At 33.8% G+C, this 20,078-nt stretch overlaps 2 protein-coding genes across 2 annotated transcripts; both read left to right on the top strand.

Annotated features, from left to right (window-relative positions):
• Positions 1-1,007: 1,007 nt before the first annotated feature.
• On the top strand, positions 1,008-3,567 carry LOC132598666 (transcription factor TCP8-like). Its single transcript, XM_060311667.1, has 2 exons — positions 1,008-3,091; positions 3,205-3,567. The coding sequence occupies exon 1, from the start codon at positions 1,506-1,508 to the stop codon at positions 3,075-3,077; it is 1,572 nt and encodes a 523-aa protein (XP_060167650.1). The 5' UTR covers positions 1,008-1,505; the 3' UTR covers positions 3,078-3,091; positions 3,205-3,567.
• A 14,206-nt stretch (positions 3,568-17,773) lies between these two features.
• Positions 17,774-18,970, top strand: LOC132600137 (putative F-box protein At1g19160). The gene has a single exon (XM_060313244.1). It carries the CDS (start codon positions 17,910-17,912, stop codon positions 18,837-18,839), a length of 930 nt encoding a protein of 309 aa, XP_060169227.1. The 5' UTR covers positions 17,774-17,909; the 3' UTR covers positions 18,840-18,970.
• The last annotated feature ends 1,108 nt before the right edge of the window (positions 18,971-20,078 follow it).

Raw genomic sequence — 20,078 nt, 5'->3', positions numbered from 1 at the left:
TATTATCTGAAATATCATGTTATAGTATATAAATCCGGATCAGTCAGCCCCAAAATAAATACTTATTAAACACTGGGTGAGAATCCAAAATATAATTTATATTCTAACTTACAGACATCAAATTTAAGTGAGTTGCATTAATATGTAAGCGCATTAATGCAATTTGTTAGGACTAACAAACATTCCGTACAACTATTACTCAACCCCCTATTGTGTTTGCTAGTAATGTAGTATATCTGATTAAGTATCGTAGATTAATTTGTGAGTATGTAAAATGCTATAGTGATGTGTATTTTATTTCGCATTTTTCATGCCTATCGTAAAATAATTTCTGGTGGGCACCTAGCTACGTGGAGGATGACGACAATCTTTGTCTCAATTTTCTTAAAAAAAATTCTTATCGTAAAGATTAAGATTGACAGATAGAGAATAGTACTACTTAAGTTATGTGTGTGTCTAAATTACACAAACAAGATATTTATGGTCCCATCACCTTCGAATGCATGCAATAGTTGAGAAAAAAATTCCACTAACATGCCTTCACCATAATAGTATTTCAAAATATTCTTTAAAACACAAAACAAAAGGAGTACATTTTCACGAGTTTAATTTATTTAAATTAGAAATATAAAATGTTTGATATTATCATATCACCCCAAAAATAAATATAAGCAATCAGGGAAGGAGCTAAGGGGTGGAAGGGTTCTAAAAATTACATTAAAGGTCAATTTATTTTAATTCTATATTTATATATTAGATGTTAAATTTACTTGACTTTTTTACGTATTTATTCTTTTTTTTTTTTAAATTACTTTGGTGAAAATCATATCTAACGTTCATAAAAATTAGATAATTAAAGAGATAAAGACTCCACCGCGGCGTCAAGAAAAAACTACTCATCACTTACTAAAACAAGTTAAAATATAATAATAACATAAAAATAAATTAAATTCTTGTAATTTGCCCATTCAAAAATATCCCTTCTAAGAACTATACTTCCCCACCCACAAATATCAAACTCCAGAATTCTTCTTTCTCCCATTCAGGTCCTCCTCATCTGCTTCTCTTTCTTTATTTCTCACTTGGAAGAAAACAAGAGTCAATCAGAGAAGAACCTAATGAGCCCCACAAAAACTATTAGTCCAAGTTAGCCCCCACCCCACCGCGTTTGTCAATCACTTCTCTCTCTGTTCTTCTCTTACTCTGCAAATATTTTTTTACTTTTTGTGTTTCTCTCACTTCCCCACCTTTCTCTCTTTATCGCTCTTTCTTTGTTTTTTTTTTTGGAATAGAAGCGAGAGTGAGGAGATGGAGATGGAGATGGAGATGGGGTTGATAAGAAGTTAGAAACAAATCATCAGACAGAGAAAAAAGGGGGAAAATAAAGAAAGATCAGTTTTCTTGAACCCACCAACAAAATTCTTGATTACCCCACCCACCCCACATTACAACCCAGCCCAGGCCAGCACTCTCTCTCTATCTCTCACCCCCTAAAACCCAAAATTATGGAACTCACTGATTTACAAAACAACAATACTAATAGCACTAGTAAACAACAAACCGCCACCAATAACACCACCCCTTCTCCACCTCTCCACCACCATCAGTACCAGCTCCTCTCCCAGCATCACCACCACCAGCTTCAGCAGCAACAACAACAACAACAACAACATGGGCGATCATCAGTTCCTTTTATGACCTCTATCTCTATCCAGCCTTCTCCACCAACTGGGCTAACTAATTCTGCTAGTCCTACTGCTACTAGTGCTTCTCCTTCTACTTCCTCTCCTACTCCGCAGCAGCAGCCGCCTCATCTAGTTGACGCTTCTCTTGCCATCGCCACTAGATCCGACTCTCTGGTTGATCCAAGCAAGAAATCTCAGTCTCAGCCGCAACAACAGCTGGCAATACAACAACAGCCGCCACCGCCGAAGCGACAAACAAAGGATCGCCACACAAAAGTTGATGGCAGAGGGCGGCGTATCCGAATGCCAGCCGCCTGTGCAGCTAGGGTTTTCCAATTGACCCGTGAATTAAGCCATAAGTCCGATGGAGAAACCATCGAATGGCTATTACAGCAAGCTGAACCAGCTATCATTGCTGCAACTGGCACGGGCACAATCCCGGCCAACTTTTCAACTCTGAACATATCTCTCCGTAGTAGCGGCTCCACTCTATCGGCTCCTCCTTCTAAGTCTGCTCCGCATTCTTTTCACAGCGCTTTAGCTCTAGCTCACGCTCATCATCCCTCTCATCCTTTTGAAGAAGGATTCTCGCACATGCTAGGGTTTCATCAGAACCCTCATCTTCTGACGCAAAATCCAATCGCAGAATCAATACCAGGAGGTGGTGGTAGCAGTGGTGGACAAGAAGGGGCGGAAAATTACCTTCGCAAAAGATATCGAGAAGATTTGTTCAAAGAGGAAGGCTCAAGTAATCCACAAGGAGAAGCTTCTGGAGGATCTACTTCACCTTCGAATAAGCAATTCAAGGGGAATTCATCGCAATTGCCTAAGCCTAATTCCCAAGAAGGTGTAGCTGGACCATCTTCTAATATGCTTCGGCATACTAATATGATGCCAGCTACTGGCTTATGGGCGGTGCCCACCAGTGGAACAACTGGCAGCCCGTTCTGGATGCTGCCAGTTACTGCTAGTGGGAGCGGACAAACTTTGTCCGCTCCCATGGCTAGCACATCAGGAACTACTACGCTCGAGTCTCAAATGTGGCCTTTCCCTATGGGTAGCTCAAACACTATTCAAGCACCATTACATTTCATGCCTAGGTTTAATATCCCACCAAATCTTGAATTCCAAAGTGGGAGAGGAAATCCATTGCAACTAGGCTCAATGATAATGCAGCAGCAACAACCATCTCAACATCTTGGGCTTGGAATGTCTGAAAGTAATTTGGGCATGTTAGCAGCCCTTAATGCGTATTCAAGAAGTGGTTTGAATATGAATTCGGATCATCAAAGTCACTCATTGGAACATCACCAGCAACAACAACAGCATCAACAACAACATCAACCTCAACCTACAGATAGTGATGATGATGATCCAAACAACTCTCAGTAAAATCTATATTATTGGTCAGTTTTTTTCTAGTATATGCATTTATCAAAGTCTTAAATTTTTCATAAATTTAACAATGTCCACTAGTTTCTTCTTTATCATCACAACGGGAATTGAATTTGTTGTGCAGGTTTTAAATTTCTAAAGTGTGATGAGTGAAAGTGCTTGAAAGATTCAGTTCATATGAATGAGGATTTCATGGAAGACAGACAAGAGGTATATGTTAGTTGTCATTTGGTTTTGTCCGTCATTATTACCTTTTCTTTTTTGTTTGTTTCTTTTGAGAACCTTTTGCTAGAGAGTTGTGAAGGATTTGAAATGTATTTTGTTAGTTTTGGTCCTTTGGGACATTAGCTAGGAGTGAAGAGAGAGATTTGTATAGGAGGATTATATATTTGTGTTTAGTATTCTTCAAAAGCTCAGATTGCTGTTGTGTGTATGAGAGAAATGCAAAAACTGTTTAAAAAAGGATTATTATAGAGATAATTCTGTACCATAGTGTATCCAAATATATTGGTTTATTTATAAAGACCATTTTTCTCAAAGTTACTGACAATGGATAGTAAAACTGGAAAAGCCCTTTTGCATTGTCTCTTTTTTCCCCACGGTGAAAGATGAGGAATTGGCAGCTTTACTTTTTAATTTTCTCCCCTCTTTTTTTTTTTTTCTTCCTAATTTTAATTTAAAAAGAATGAAAGAAACAGAAATTTTTGCTTCAAGAGAAATGCATATACAGGAGCATTGTTGTATTTATGGTACTAAATACCTTTTTCTGGTTTCAATAATTTCAGTTTATTCTTTTACGTGTCCTTACTTTACTGAGGAATCCCCATGTGACTTCTCTACACTTTTCTGGAAAGTAATTTAAAAATAAAAAATTCTGAAAAATCTAGAGTAAGTATTTGGGGGAAACAAACCAGATCTCGAGCTACTGTTTCTTCGATGGAAACTAGAGAGTGACATTAAATCTGTTAGTTTTAGTACTTGAGAAAATGGTAATATCACTTATAGAATTTAACTTATATACACTAGCATGTTTTAAAGGACTATAACAAATTATTTACCTCACTTTTTATGTAAGTAAATTTTTTGTAGAAGTTAAACTCGTTTGATCTCAAGCTGTATTTTCTTCTGAGTACAGTGTTCACACTTTCTGAGAGTGACATTTTGTAATTTGACTTGTACAGTCAATTCATGAGGACTTTCTTGTTTTCATTGCTTAATCATTTTCTCGCATTAAATTATTACGGGTGAGGGTAGTTTTGTCCTTTTGCACCCTTTTTTGGACTATTTCTATTTGTCTCCACTTAGTTTTAAGTACAGTATTTTTTTAGCACTTCTGGCGCCCCATTTTGTCGTTAATTAGCGATTTGTTCGTACTAATAAATCATTTCCATGTAACCCCAAATGTCATTATGACATTTTAATACAACTCTGGCAAAATCTTGAATGACACAGAACTAATATTGTGTTTTGTAAATTATAGTAGTGGGTCACATAGTCACCAAGGATTTTATACGGCTGAAAACTATTTTCTTTTTAGTGTTCTTTTTCTAATTTTGAAATTTTTATTTGATGTACTCTTGCACCATTTATTTGTATTGTTGATAACCTGCTAAGCAAATAGGACAATATGCATGTATAGTACCACTATTTCTTAGCATAGGATTCTCTTTTGGTGGGATTGTTATTTATTTGTAATAACTGATGATTCCTAGGAACTGAGTTCTCAGTCTCGTCCGTTGATGCAATTTTCTTTTTTAGTTTTTATCGGAAATATTATAAGAACGGATTATAGTATGCAAAATTTACCATAGAGAAAACTAGGTCTATGACAAAACTTAGCTTTAATCAATTATTTACAAGTAATATCATTACTTTATAGAAAAAAGACCAGAAATGTACTTTGGGATGTAAAAACAATTCGGTGAGCTGCACAGGTTGCACATGTCTGTCTGAAAGGCTGAGCAGCCACTATGGTCTATGCACCACTAAATTTCCCCCCTTTTGTTTAACAATTCGAAATTCAACGGTCCGAGTAATTTAAATCCGATTGAATAAGAGCCCGTTTGGATTGACTTATAAGTTATTTTTAGTTTTTTTGAGTGTTTGGCTGGTCAGCTTGAAGTCATTTTGTGCTTAAAATAAATTCAAAAAAATAATTGAACCCATTTGACTTAGCTTATTTAAAGTAGCTTATAAGCTGTTTTCAGCTTATAAGCCCAAAAAAAAAAAAAAAGTCATAAGCCCATCCATCCAAACTGGCTCTAAGTTTGTGAAAAGAGAGAAAATAGCTTTGTTGCAAAGTCCTTCATTCTCATCCCTTCAATTTAAGATCTTTAATTAAAGGTAAAAAAAACTTCTAACCATCTCACCTTGCTCTTCGATATTGGTAAATATTTTATTAAAATTATATTACAATACATTTGGATTATTCTTGTTACTTATGGTTAAGAAAGATTTGCCTCCAGATTGCTCTAGTTTGAAAAGTTATACTAGTTGAGTTTCCATTAATCCGTGATTTTCGCAAGGAAAGGCTGAACTTTTGTGCCGATTGATGTTAACTTTTTGAACCTGCTCTAAATTTTAATTATTATTACGGCGGGAAAACAAACTTCTACGTACGTTATGCCCATGGTATACTAATATTTTTGTTGACCACCAATAATATATATTATTGGACGATTGGCTCACTCGGTGGTAAATTGAAATTCATTTGCTTGACATTTGTATTTGGATTGTAATGATTAAAAAATTGTGTAATTATAATATTATATATGTGATGATTTGTTTCAAAGAAAATATGTGTGTGATTGCACTATTCTTTAAATATTATTCGTTCGGTGTGGAAGAAGCTATGTATGCATATCATCAAAGGGTGTGGTGAGGTGATTGCGATTCTTTCCTCTTCAACTAGAAGTCTCGAGTTGAATTGAGCTCCGATGAAGAGCAATTTGATCTCCTTCTCGAGTATATTAGAGTACATTCGATGAATTAATCGGGTCAATATATGTTTGAATATCATATGCCTTAAAAAAAGAAACTGTTCTTGCATGCCCATTTACGTCAAAAGTTGTATTGGTGTTGACCTGAATTAGGTGGTAGTCAGCTCATTGATATCAGAAAAAGAAAATATCTTAGTACTCCTTCGTTTCAATTTATGTGAACTCATTTAACTGAGCACGAAGTTTAAGAAAGAAGAGAAGACTTTTAAACTCGTGGTCCTAAATGAGTCACATATATTTTGTGTGGTTATTACATAAAGGTAAAATATTTTCAAATATAGAAAAAGGTCATTCTTTTTTACACGGACTAATAAGGAAATGAGTTCACATAAATTAAAACAGATGGAGTATTATATCGTGGTCCTTGTGGAGGTTACTGTTTTGAGGAAACGACTGGAGGACCACAATTCATGACTTCTTCTCTCCTCTCTTTTTTTTTTTTCTTTTGTTGTTTGGGTATTATTTAGCTGTAGTAGAGAATAAGTAGTAGAGCATAAGTAGTACTTTATTTGTATTTTTAATAAGTGGAACAAAGAGGTTGCCAAATGGTCACGGATGAAACAGTAGTAATGCTAGCCAACAAATACAGTACATAATAATATATGCAGTCATACATGTGTCTCTATGTGTGAGTAAATAAATATATTCCATCTACTATTTTGAAATTTGGAGTTGTTGTTATTATGGATTTGTTCCTTCACCCACGGTGTTCACGTGCATCCGCTAAATGTACCCTTTTTTTATACATCCTGTTCTCTTATCATTTATTGATTCTTTGCAGTACGTACCCTTAAAACCTACCCACATTAAGGAGAAATCGATGTTGTATGATAAATATTAGTAGTATTAACTTAACATAGTTAAACAATGAACTAAAAAAACACATGTTATATGTCCATTGATTTGATGTAAGTAAGAGATGTGTGCAAGTTTTTTCCTGCTACTTTGTGGCTGTCGATGTAGTCATGCTCACTGCTTTTAATTACAGTTGATAAAAGTTAAAGTATATTTATTAAGTCCAGTCATTTTCACACAAAAAAGTCTTCTCGTACATTTAGCTTCCAAGCAAATGTAAAATTTCCGCAATCTTTGGAAGGCATAGAATTCCTTTTCCAACCTCAATGTTCAAAGACCACAGAGAAATTTACTAGAGAAATTTGACTAACAAAAAAGCAGGAGTGGAAAATCGCAAAAAGTAAAAAAGTGGGAAGCTCAAATTTCAAAAGTTTGTGATACTTCATCAATCCACATCATGACAAAGATATTGTTTATATCATACCTCAATTCTCCGCGAGTCCGGAACCAAAATGTCCCCAAAAAATCACTTTGAATCAAAATATCCCAATAAAAAAAAATATTACAAAACTACCTTTAGTGTAGTAATTTACTGCGGTAAAGCAGTTCACGGAGACGGAGCCGTTAACTGCTTTAGCGCAGTATTTTACTGCGTTATAGAAGCTGTTAAAAAAAAAAATCTATAACGCAGTAAAATACTGCATTATAGAAACAGTACCAAAAAAAATAAATTGGCCAACTTTATTTTTTGCAACACTTAGTATTTTTTTTCATACTTTGACCAATGATTAGTCGTATGTCAAGACTCCGAAACGTCAATATTTTATATAGAACCTGATATTTTTTTCTGCGTACAATAATGTAGGCTCAATACATCAAGGATACGTAAACGTTCGGATCATCATTTTAGGGGTTGAAAAGGTGCCCGAAGTAAGTTTTATTTGTAAACTTTAGGTTTAAGTGTTCTATATACATAGACGTCCATTTTTGTTTGAAGACTTGTTGTTATTAGCTTAAAGTTTTTTATTTTTAGGTTTTAGATTTATTGAAAATAAAGCCGTTGTCAAAAGGTTTTGAACTGCTTTAGCGCAGTATTTTACTGCGCTAAAGAATGTTTTTTTTTTGTTTGTATAGCGCAGTAAAATAGCGAGTTTGTCCACATAGATCTCGAAAAATTACACAAGTTCAAAAAAAAAAAAAACGCGTAAAACGGATATCTGAGCGCAAAGTTATGACTATCTAAAGTTTGACCACTTTACAACTAATTTTTCTCCCTATATTTTTTAGAATTATATTTATATTCAAAATAAAGTTATGTCTTGATTAAAAAATAACACGCTTAAATCAAAACCTTAAAAAATAACACTTAAACCTTAAACAAAACTTACTTCGGCTACCTTTTCAACCCCTAAAACGACGATCCGAACGTTTACGTATCCTTGATGTATTGAGCCTACATTATAGTACGCAGAAAAAAAAAATCAGTTTTTATATAAAATATTGACATTTCGGAGTCTTGACACACGATTAATCGTTGGTCAAAGTATGAAAAAAACACTAAGTGCTGCAGAGAAAAGATTTATTAAAATAAGATGTTGCGATCTTTTTATGGAAAAAACACTAAGTATTCCTTAAGTGTGTTATTTTTTAATGCGTAACTTTATTTCGAATATACACTAAGTATTTCGATCTTTTTAAGTGTGTTATTTTTTAATGTTTTTTTAATTTTTTAAAAAACATTAAGCTAATGACAACAAGTCTTCAAACAAAAATGGACGTCTATGTATATAGAACACTTAAACCTAAAGTTTACAAACAAAACTTACTTCGGGAACCTTTTCAACCCCTAAAATGACGATCTGAACGTTTACGTATCCTTGATGTATTGAGCCTACATTATTGTACGCAGAAAAAAATATCAGGTTCTATATAAAATATTGACATTTCGGAGTCTTGACACACGACTAATCATTGGTCAAAGTATGGAAAAAAACACTCAGTGTTGCAAAAAATAAAGTGGGCCAACTTTTTTTTTTTTTTGGTACTGTTTTTATAACGCAGTATTTTACTGCGTTATAGATTTTTTTTTTACTGCTTCTATAACGCAGTAAAATACTGCGCTAAAACAGTTAACGACTCCGTTTTCGTGAACTGCTTTAGTGCAGTAAATTACTGCGCTAAAGGTAGTTTTATAACATTTTTTTTGTTAGGATATTTTGGTTCAAAATTTTTTTTTTTGGGCATTTTGGTTCCGGACTCATTCTCCACAAATTAAAAGCTGCTGCTTTTTTTTTTTTTTTTGGCTCAATCTTATTACCATTTTTTTTCTCTCAATTTAGGTGACATTTTTTGCTTCCGTTATTCAAACTATATGAACTTTAACAAATACTTTAAGATTTTTTTTTCCCACCAAATTGATATGATTTGTTTTTCAAATTATAGTACTTTTTAAAGCGAATGTATCACATAATACTAGTACTACTATTCTTCTCTCTCTGTCGACAGCAAAATTTAGTCGCATTGTTAGGTTGTTGTGGATCCACGTCCTCCTCTCTTGCCACTTCTGTTCCATAAGTTTTAACTTCTTACTCAAAATTATTACTCCCTCCGTTTTAATTTATGTGAATCCATTTAATTGGGCACGACATTTAAGAAAGAGTAAAAACTTTTAAAATTTATGGTTCAAAATAAGTCTTGAATATTTGTGTGGCTGTAAATCATTTATAAAGTGAATTTGTTTCCAAATTAGGAAAGAGGTCATTCATTTTAGAACGGACTAAATAGGAAATAGGTTCACATAAATTGAAACAGAGGGAGTACTATACTACTAATTTTTATCATACTCAAACTAGAAGTCCACTTTTTAAGATAATGAAGGTTTAAATTTCTTAACATACGATGAAAAACTAAAATATTTTAACAACTCATGAAACGATACTAATTGATTCCGATATTTTGCCAACATATCAACAATTCGATGTAACTTATGAGATAAGATACCCTTTAATAATTGAGAGGTTAAAATTTCCTGTCATTATATTTTTTTTCTAGTAAGATTTTCCTATCATATGGTTTTAGGTTTAGTTTATGCTCCGGGCATATGAGTTATGACATGTGGAAAAATATCATTCAGGTAATTGCGATTATCTATTTTGTGATGATGATTGCACATTTCATCCTTTTCTTGCCTCTCCCTAAATGAACTATGGAGTACAACTTTGAAAGTGCATAAACATTAGGTTCATAGATCAAACACATTAATGTTGTTTTATTGTACACTTTTACCTGCATTGGCTTATGTGGTTTCGGAATAAATAGTTTCAAGACTTGCATCCTGTTATATAAGCAAACAAAAAAGTGTACTACTAATCGAGAACATGTTGAGAAAGCTAAGTTTATTTATGTAAAAAGCACAGCCATTGAATGAAACATGACATTGAGATGGGTGTCTATTCTCTGAGTAAAATATAAAGAACAGAGTGGAGAAATTAGGAATTCTTCGGCTGCGTCACGACGTATTTTGCTACTGAATTAAGCTGCACCATTTATTAGCACTATGGTTCCGAGAGAATTCATATAATCAAAAAAGTGACCTTTTAATCTATTGTAGGTAAAAATAAGGGTTCATCCCCCCTTAACTAAAGGTTTCGAGTTCGAGTCTCAGAATAAAAAAAATCTTGCTAGGGACTGCTTCCCTCTTTAATCGACCTTGCGTGTCTTGAAATCGAATTAATCAGGAAATTCAATATAGATACCGAACACCGGATGAAAAAGATGAGGCCCCCAAAGCCTAAATCCCCCGCTTTAGTGGCTTGGCCCTCTGGCCGGCCCTGAGAAGAATTGATAAAAATTTTGGTGAAAGAGGGAATCAATATAAGATTACCCAGTTTTTTGTTGATTGAGAGGTGCTAATTCGATGTTTAAGTGAAAAAATTAGGACTTGATTTACTGAAGAGGGAGAGAAGCTACTGTTTAGAGAAAGTTGAAAATGGCAGCAGCCAAAGCTGGGAGAAACAGCAAAATTAACACAATGAAATTCAATAATGACATCAACGTCTGAGCAAATATTACCACAAAAATAGAAGAAGTAACCTAAATATCCGCCAATCCAACCTCTTAAACTAAAAATAATCAGTGGATGTATTAATATATGTATAATCCATGTACAATGTGTAAAATTGTGTATACTCGATGTATAATTTATGTATACCAACTAGGAAAAGTAAGCAGTGAATTCACTCGTTTATTTGTCTAAGCTAAGAGCACCATAATATAACAAACAAATCCAGAACATCAAAAAGCCAAATTCCAGGCACCCATCCATTACCTGCCTGGCAGGGCAACAATTTTTGTCAGCTTTGTAAGGCCAATTGCAGGCGAAACAAACTACAGGTAACAAAGTTAGCAGGTGAATAAGCGTTCTTTTACCCACTAGCCAAGTAAAAAATCAGCAAACTATTTGGATGAAGAAAAGATTCTATTCTTCTTGTCTCTTTACATTAACATATCCAGCTTGCTTAGTGATCTCAAATGTTCTCTGGGACAATTCATGTAGTTCAATATTTAGACACACGAATACCTCTTCGACCTATTCATGAATATTGAATTCCTCCGTTATGATTGCATGCCTTGAAAAAGTACGAACTATTATACTTCAGTAAAGACAAATAGTGTCCTCCCAATGGGGATGCTATTTGATTGTGGTCCTCGAAAACACTAAGAATAGGCACTAATCATTTGGTCACATCATGATAAAGTGCAGAGTATTATAACTTCTCTTAATTCTTTTTTCATTCCCCATTCAAATACAATACAGTTGATCTCCTGAATACAACAAGAATGGTGCTCTCTTTTGACTCTTTGCATGACATGATGCAGTAAGATTCTCAAACAAAAATGATGCAATAAGACTCAACATGAATGGAAAGAAAGGTGAAAAGTCGCATCTGACAGAGAAACAGTTGTCAAAGCGTGTGACGAGCTGGTGTAATTTGTTAGAGAGAGCATGTTTTTTATTTACTTAATTATATCTCAATGTTAACATTATGTTTATCAACGGAAAGAGTATAGCCATCATCCTGTAGTTCATTGACATTGGGGAACAAGTATATTTACTGCCAGGACACAATGATTTACTTGAAAAGGCTATCATGCACATTAACTTTTGTAAGATAGATGATCAATGTGACTGGTAGCAAACGAAGAAAACAACTATGACCTAGATGACCGGCCATGCAACTGCAAATTTTTCATTGTCAAATTTTACTGCAGAGGAGTTCTGATTCGGACTCCTTATTAAACAGATGGTCACAGACATGGAAACTTAGCAACATGTTATTCAGGGACATCACCTTGTAAATTTGGTATTAATTAGGGATTTTATATTTGACTTCAGATATCAATCTAACATACATATTGTCTAAACAATCATACTTTATCCTCCTTCCAACTTAATGTTAGAGAAATTTAGATAGCAGCAGTCTCGTGTCTTTGTAAAGACCATTTAAGAAGCCAAAAAATGGAAATCGGTTTAAAGGTACTATCAACTATGATACCAAAACCAGCAGAACATGCCCAGATAGCACAAGTCAGAAGTTTTAATAAGCACTATTCGTCAATAGAGCAAACAACAGAGAAATTGAATCTAGCAAGTGCAACTTACTCAACAATGGAACACACAAATGCACGAACTTAGCAAAAAGGTTTTGAGGTTTCCCTAAATAAGGGATATATCCAGTAACATAAGCCTGAAGAAAATTGATAAAGCGACTGATAGTGGGGATTTTTAAGCCTCTGTTTCTACTTGCTTTTACAATTTGTGACGGGTTATCACAACACTGTGAGGGGGTTATTATTTTCAGATTATTTGAGTACTTATGGATAGTAATGTTTCCTATACTTTGTACAACTTTACAGGCATCCACTCAGCGGCCGAGCTAGCCAAATAGCTTATGGGTTCGGCCAAACCCATTAGATTTGATCTAAACTCTGTATTTGTTTAAATTCATTGAATATATTTATAAAATAATTTCGAACCAAGTAACTTAAAAAGCTAGAAACCCAACCATAAACTTCAATTGTTGGCTCAGGCTCTGCAAATCCGCTCCTCACCCTTCAAAATATTACTTAAGGTAGATAAAACAACCAAAGCTTCTATTTCCTTGTAAATTGAGGATAGGAACACAATAACTTATTGTATGATGACATAATAAAAACAATAAACTTTTTTACCTATAGATAACAGGTTCGAGTCATGAAAGCAATCTACATTACACCCCTTAGGGTGCGGCCCTTCCCTGGACCCTGCTAATACGGGATGCTTTGTGTGTCGGGTTGTCCTTTTTTGACATAATAAAAACAATAACTCTCACTTTAAAAAATTTAAGATTTTATTCTAATTTTTCAAGTTAGCATTAGCAAACGAGAAACTTCCAAAAAAGAATTCCTTATTGTTGTAAAACATGCATGTATTACTCCCTCCATTTCAATATAAATGGATATCTGACTTTTTTTTATAGTCCAAAATGAATGAATTTTTCCAAGTCTAAAGATGTATTAATTAATTTTTTCCTAAATTACTCATATTTATAATGACTATCTCTAGTTTTAAGAAAAGTTTGGGAAGAAATAAAAGAATAATATTGACAGATTACTTTTTAATTAATATCTTTAATTAGCTTTCTTACCCAAAAATTCATTTATTGGGGAATGGAGGGAGTACTATTTTGCATATAATCCTTTTTGGGTGCAAACCCTCGTAGGTTCTCATAAAATTCTTTGCAAAGTCTAGGAAAAGGAAAAAAGTATTAACGGCAATGTAAACTTGGAAAAAGGGTTTTATAAGCATGGCTAATACTAGAGACGCAAAGGAGAAGAGCATGATGCATTCAAGAAAAGACCCGTCAATTCCCCAACAAATAATATTAGAGGTGTTCTCATGACTTCCGGTCAAAGTCTTTAATGCGTTTCAAGTGCTTTTCGAAACTCTGTAGTTCCTTCGTATCAGAATCACATTTTGTGGATATAAATCGATGCCGTTCAATGACTCGACCTGGCGGAACTAAATTGCTTGTGCGCGTATTGCTTCTGCCCCAAGGAGAAGTAGTTTTTTACACTACAGAGCAAAATGAAGATGCAAAAATCTCCCTTCTTCATATTGAGGGTTTTGATGGACTCTACGACAAAATCGGTATGGCTATTTCTTCGGAGTGTGTAAATGGTCTGTTTTGCTAGCTTCTGGAGGAGGTATTCGCAGGATTCACAACCTGCTATAATTTGCAATCCCAGTACTAGAGAAGTAAGATGTGGATCCCATTGTGTATCGCTATTCATTAGGTTTTGAACCAGAAGAAAACATTTATAAAGTTCTTTTCTTGAAACCTGAATTTACGAATAAAAGGTCAGAGACGTACACGAGAATCTGGGTTTTCACGTTAGGCAGAGACGAATCGTGGAGAGAGATTAAATTCATTCCCGAGTTTTTCGATCGATGGAGGGAGTTTGTATCAATGGAGTTATCTACATGTTGAATTGTTTAGATACGAAGAACAATATAGTCGCATTTAACGTGAAAGCTGAAAGTTTCAGAACTATTACACTGTGGGAAGCTTTAGATCACGGCGTGGATTATTATAACATGATAGAGGTGCAGGGAAAATTAGCAGTCCTCGATAGTTGATAGAGAAATTAAATTTTGGATTTTAGGACATGAAGGATGGGAGAGGCATATCATTCTTGATTTTCCCATGGTTCATAAGGCAGTGTATTCTTGTTGCCAGACGTACTATGATGGGTGATTATAATCGTAGTTGGAGCCGAAAAACTCTCTTATTTCTGTTATGATATTGCGAGAAAAAGTTGGAGAGAATGTTAAGTTCAGGGATTTCATGAAACTGGTTTGATTGGAGTCATTTATACATGTGGAGAAAGCCTCTTCCCAGTTGGAAAAAAATTGCAGCAATGATCATCAACAAGTTTAAACTGATTTCGTGCAAGGCATTTGGTGATCTGCGCTCTTTTCATTTTTTATTTTTTTTTCAGTATTAGAAATGTGCTAGAGTTCTAGTTTGCTCGGATTTCAAGTAGAAATGCATTTCAACTTTGTTATTACACTAAAGATTTCTGTGACGATTAAATTTTACCAATAGTTTATCTATATAATCCACCTCCACCGCTAGCACACAAGCCATCACCTCTAGCCACCACCGCACGACCATTTGCCATTATTGCAAAACCACCGGAGCAAACTATCACCATCACGAGCTTTAATTTTAGGGTAAAGGATCAAATATACCCCTCTACTTTAGTTTATTGGCTAACTTTGCCCTCCGTTAGTCAAAATAGTCAAATATACCCCTCCCATTATAAGTTGGGGCCAAATATACCCCTATTGTTCGCAAAGTTTCAAAAATACCCCTCATTTCTAACATATTCCCACATAAGCAAGTCTAGTCATTGGAATTGTGTGACACGGACGCCACACGAAATTTAACTTATTCTATGTGGTGCCTACGTGACAATTTTTTAAAAAACAATCTAGAAAATTGTTTTTTTTTAAAACAAACTTTTTTTAAAATATATTCTCGGAAATTGAATATTTGAGTTAAAAAAATCTAGAAAATGATTTTTTTAAATATTTGGAAAGCTGTAAAGTTTTTTTTTAAAGTGTCCTAATTTAAAAAAAAAAAAATCCAATTTTCCAAAATATTTTTTTGCGGGTTTTATAAAATAAAATAAAAAATCAAATTTTTAATAAAAGTCATTTTTAAGAGATTTGTTTTTAGAAAAATCAATTTTCTAGATTGTTTTTTAAAAAATTGTCACGTAGGCACCACATAGAATAAGTTAAATGTCATGTGGCGTCCATGTCACCCAATTCCAATGACTAGACTTGTTTATGTGGAAATACGTTAGAAATGAGTGGTATTTTTTAAACTTTACTAACGGTAGTGATATATTTGGCCCCAACTTGTAACGGGAGAGGTATATTTGACTACTTTGGCTAACAGAGGGCAAAACTAGCCAATAAACTAAAATAGAGGGGTATATTTGACCCTTCTCCCTTAATTTTATTGCGTACTTCAACAAACAACAGTTTTTATTGGTACAATATTCAATTATTTATTGGAAAAATTTACCTAGTAGACAAGTTGTAAAATATGCCAAGGATTGTCCAAGTTGCAGGCGGTACCAATTTTATAGATTTATATCATCTTTAATATTGTGTTTACAAGTATACTAGCTAGGTGGATAAAACCCTCAATTTACTCTATGTACTCCTTTTAAAAATAGGATACTTACGTGTTTACACCTAATTAAACAGGTAAATCTCAAGATTTAACAAATCACAGTGAATGCGCGCGTGTGTATTGTACAGTCAGATCTCTCTATAATGACACCCGCATATAATAGCAACTCTCTATAACAACCAAGTTTTTTCAGAACCAAATTTTTATGTTATATTTTACTTCTCTATAACAGTTTTTCACTTATAACAGCAACAACTAACTTTATAATAGTACACTCTTTGTAAAATTATCCCTCATAGAACAGTTATCTTCTTTTTTTGGTAATATAATAATTAACCATCTTTATAAAAATAGAATATTTATGATTACCAATAATAAGTGTAGAGATTTTGATCAAATATTTGATCCTTTAGTACAATATTTATGACAAAAAATATCATATGAATATATATAGTCATCATTAAAAGATTTTCCTTCGTTATACAAATTGTGATTAAGCTTAGAATTTGACAATTAAAAATGAAAAATTAGATTTTATGCATCTTTTTTGCTTATAACAGCAAAATATTATTTCAATGTCAATGCTGCTATAAGTGTATAACAACAATTCTCTATAACGGTAAAAAAAAGTCGAACCCAACGATGCTGTTATAGAGAGGTTTGACTGTATATATAATTAATAGTTTCAATTTGTCCTAAATATATACTACTAATTTATAAAGTATCAATTAGAAATATATTATATTTTAAATAAGATTTAATATATTATACATAGTATTGCAATTCGTATGGAACTTTGGAGAGTGTTTTGAAATGATCGTGTTTGAAAATGATGAAGAGTAGCAAAAGCACTCTTGACAAAAATATTAGAAGCACTTTTTAAAAATTTGATCAAACACTAATTACTAATTAAAAGTACATTTTAAATTAATTGGCCAAACAAAAGCTGATTTTTGTCAAGAGTAGTTTTTTGAAAAGTACTTCTGAGTTAAGGGAGAAATTTTAGGGAATTTTAAATTGATTTTAAAAACTTGGTCAAACAAGCTAGAAGATGTCAATAGAGTAAAGAGAAATTTTAGGGGATGAAGATGTCGAACCGAGTAGAGAGAAATTTTAGGGAATTTTGTTATTATAATTCACTAATTGATAAGGATTTCATTAAATGAGACCTTAAATTAGGGTACTTCTTTTTACTGGGATAATTGCCGTATGGGGAGTAAAATTGGATCTTCTTTTTATTTGGCAAAAACTTTTTTTTTATGTAAAATCTAAAACCAATTGTATATATTGTATGTGTGAGCATACAATGTATATATGCTACATTTTGAAAGAAAAATAATGCTATGTTTTAAAACAAGAATAATATCGCTGTTTGTTTTGCAAAAAAAAGCTCTAATATCGCTACTAATGAAATTTTCCCTTTATTAGAAAAAACAAGGTTTTAATTAACTTTATTTGGTGCAAAACCTCATAGACTCTCATAAAACTCTTCGGAAGATCTACAAGTTCTAATGCAAAAGGAAAAGTACAGCGGCAAAAGTTTTGCCCTATTTAAACTGGAAAAAGGGTTTACCAAATGTAAATTATAAGCATGGCCAGTACTACAGTCGCCCTCACAAAGGAGAAGAGTATGATGCCTTCGAGCCCGTCAGTTCCCCAACATATAATCTTTGAGGTCTTCTCGTGGCTTCCTGCCAAATCCTTAATGCGTTTCAAGTGTGTTTCTAAGTTCTGTAACTCTCTTGTATTCGAATCAGTTTTTTTTGGATATTCATCGATGCCGCTCTATGACTCGCCCTGGTGGAACCAAGTTGCTTGTCCCCAAAACAGTTTTTTACACTTTAGAGCAAACTAAGGATGGAAAAGCCTCCCTTCTTAATATTGAGGATTTTGATGGACTCTACGGTTCTGTTAAAGCTTGGCATACCTATTTGGAGTGTGTTAATGGTCTGTTTTGCTTCTGGACAAAGTTAAAACAATGTGGTATAATTTGCAATCCAAGTACAGGAGAAGTAAGACTTCTTCCTTATGTAGATGTAGATGCGAAGGCATATGACTATTCATTAGGTTTTGAACCAGAAGAAAAGGTTTATAAAGGTTTTTTCATGAAAACTCAACATACGTCAATTAGTGATTTCAAAACGTACTACACGAGAATCTGGGTTTTCACTTTAGGCAAAGACGAATCATGGAAGGAGATTAAAAGCATTCCCGCATTTAATAGAGTGAGGGAGGGAGTTTGCATTGATGGAGTTATCTACATGTTTAATTGTTTAGCAAATGATATAGTTGCATTTAATGTGAAAGCTGAAAGTTTCTGCAGAACTATTACATTGTGGGAAGCTTTATATGGTCACGAGTTGGACTTTTATAACCTGATGGAGGTGAAGAGAAAACTGTCTGTCCTCGAAGGTACGGCGGCTTATGGAGAAATTAATTTTTGGATTTTAGGGAAGGGTCAGCATATCATTCTTGATTTTCCCTTGGTTCACAAGACAGTGTTCTTTGATTGCTGGACGTATTATGATGGGGAAATTATAATCGGTGTTGGAGTCAAAAACAAAAAGTTATCTTTCTTCTCTTATGATATCGCAAGAAAAAGTTGGAGAGAATTTGAAGTACATGGATTTCGTGGAAACGATGCCAGTAAATTTGGTTTTTATAAATGTGTAGAAAGCCTCTTCCCAATTAGAAAAAAATTGCAGATGTGCTCATGAACAAGTTTAAACTGAGGTAGAATGTTTTTTTTTTTTTTTTAAGAAATATAATGGATTAATAATTTGCTCTTTTTTTACAAGGAGAAAATCCATAGTTTCATGATCTTTAACATTAATTTGTTATATTAAGATTGAAATTATACAATCCAGGAAAGCAAAAAGAAAAAAGCTTCGAAGATATATGAATAGAAAATCAGAAAACTCGTACCCTTCATCTGTATAACTTCCGAACTTATTCAAATTGTAGTAAGGCTTAATTAGTTACGTAAAGCCACTTTCACTTAGAAACAAAAAGTGAATGGTGGGTCAAATTGGATCATTAGTTACTTTTGCCAGTCAGTATACATAAATTATGTATGATTTTACATATATACACACACACAACAGCCGACTATTTTTAATTTAAGCAATTAGATGGCAGTTGTTTTAGTTAACTCTTCATGGAAGGGATCTTTGCACAAATAAAATGGAAACAGAGATGATTAGTCTACAAAGTGGCGGCCTCGCAAATGGAAGAATTGGAGTAAAAAAACCTTAGAAACAAGGGTTTGAATTTCGCAAAACCTTAGAAACAATGGTTTGAATTTCGCAAACGCGATGCTAGATACATGTTTTCAATCTGTCCAAGTTTTCAATGGTTCACAGAGAGCAGAGATACCTGTGAGATTATTTTGTGTAGCTATTCATTAGGTTTTGAACCAAAAGAATTTTTTTATAAAGTTCTCTTCGTGAAACCTGAACCTAAATTTCCCAAAGGACCTTTTGAAGTGTACACAAGAATAAGGGTTTCACTTTGGGCATAGACCAATTATGGAAGGACACTGAATGCATTCCCCAGTTTAAACCATTTATGAGAGGCGGAGTTTGCACTAATGGAGGCAGCTATGGAAAGCAAGATGCAAGCAAAGATATGAGAACAAGAGGATGAACTTGATCAATACCAAATATAACATCAACTTACAAGTTGTCATGACAGTTCACAAACAATTCAACATGATCAATCCATTCTTGAAAGGGGAGGAGCTTTATCAGATGATGGATCATGCCACAGACAAGTTTATTTATACCCCCATCAAATGGGAGAGACCAAAAATTGGTTTTGTAAAGCTTAACTCAGATGGATGTGCAAAAGGTAACTCGCGACCCAGTGGAGGGGTGGTATTATAAGAGATGATCGGGGAAACTTGATAGCTGCATCTGGTAAAGTTTTTGGTCATATCACAAATAACATGGCTGAAG

Source organism: Lycium barbarum, chromosome 6 (genome assembly GCF_019175385.1).
Source record: "Lycium barbarum isolate Lr01 chromosome 6, ASM1917538v2, whole genome shotgun sequence".
Taxonomy (NCBI): Eukaryota; Viridiplantae; Streptophyta; class Magnoliopsida; order Solanales; family Solanaceae; genus Lycium; species Lycium barbarum.
Note: the sequence above shows the minus strand (reverse complement) of the source record. Positions and strands in the feature narration are given on the sequence as shown.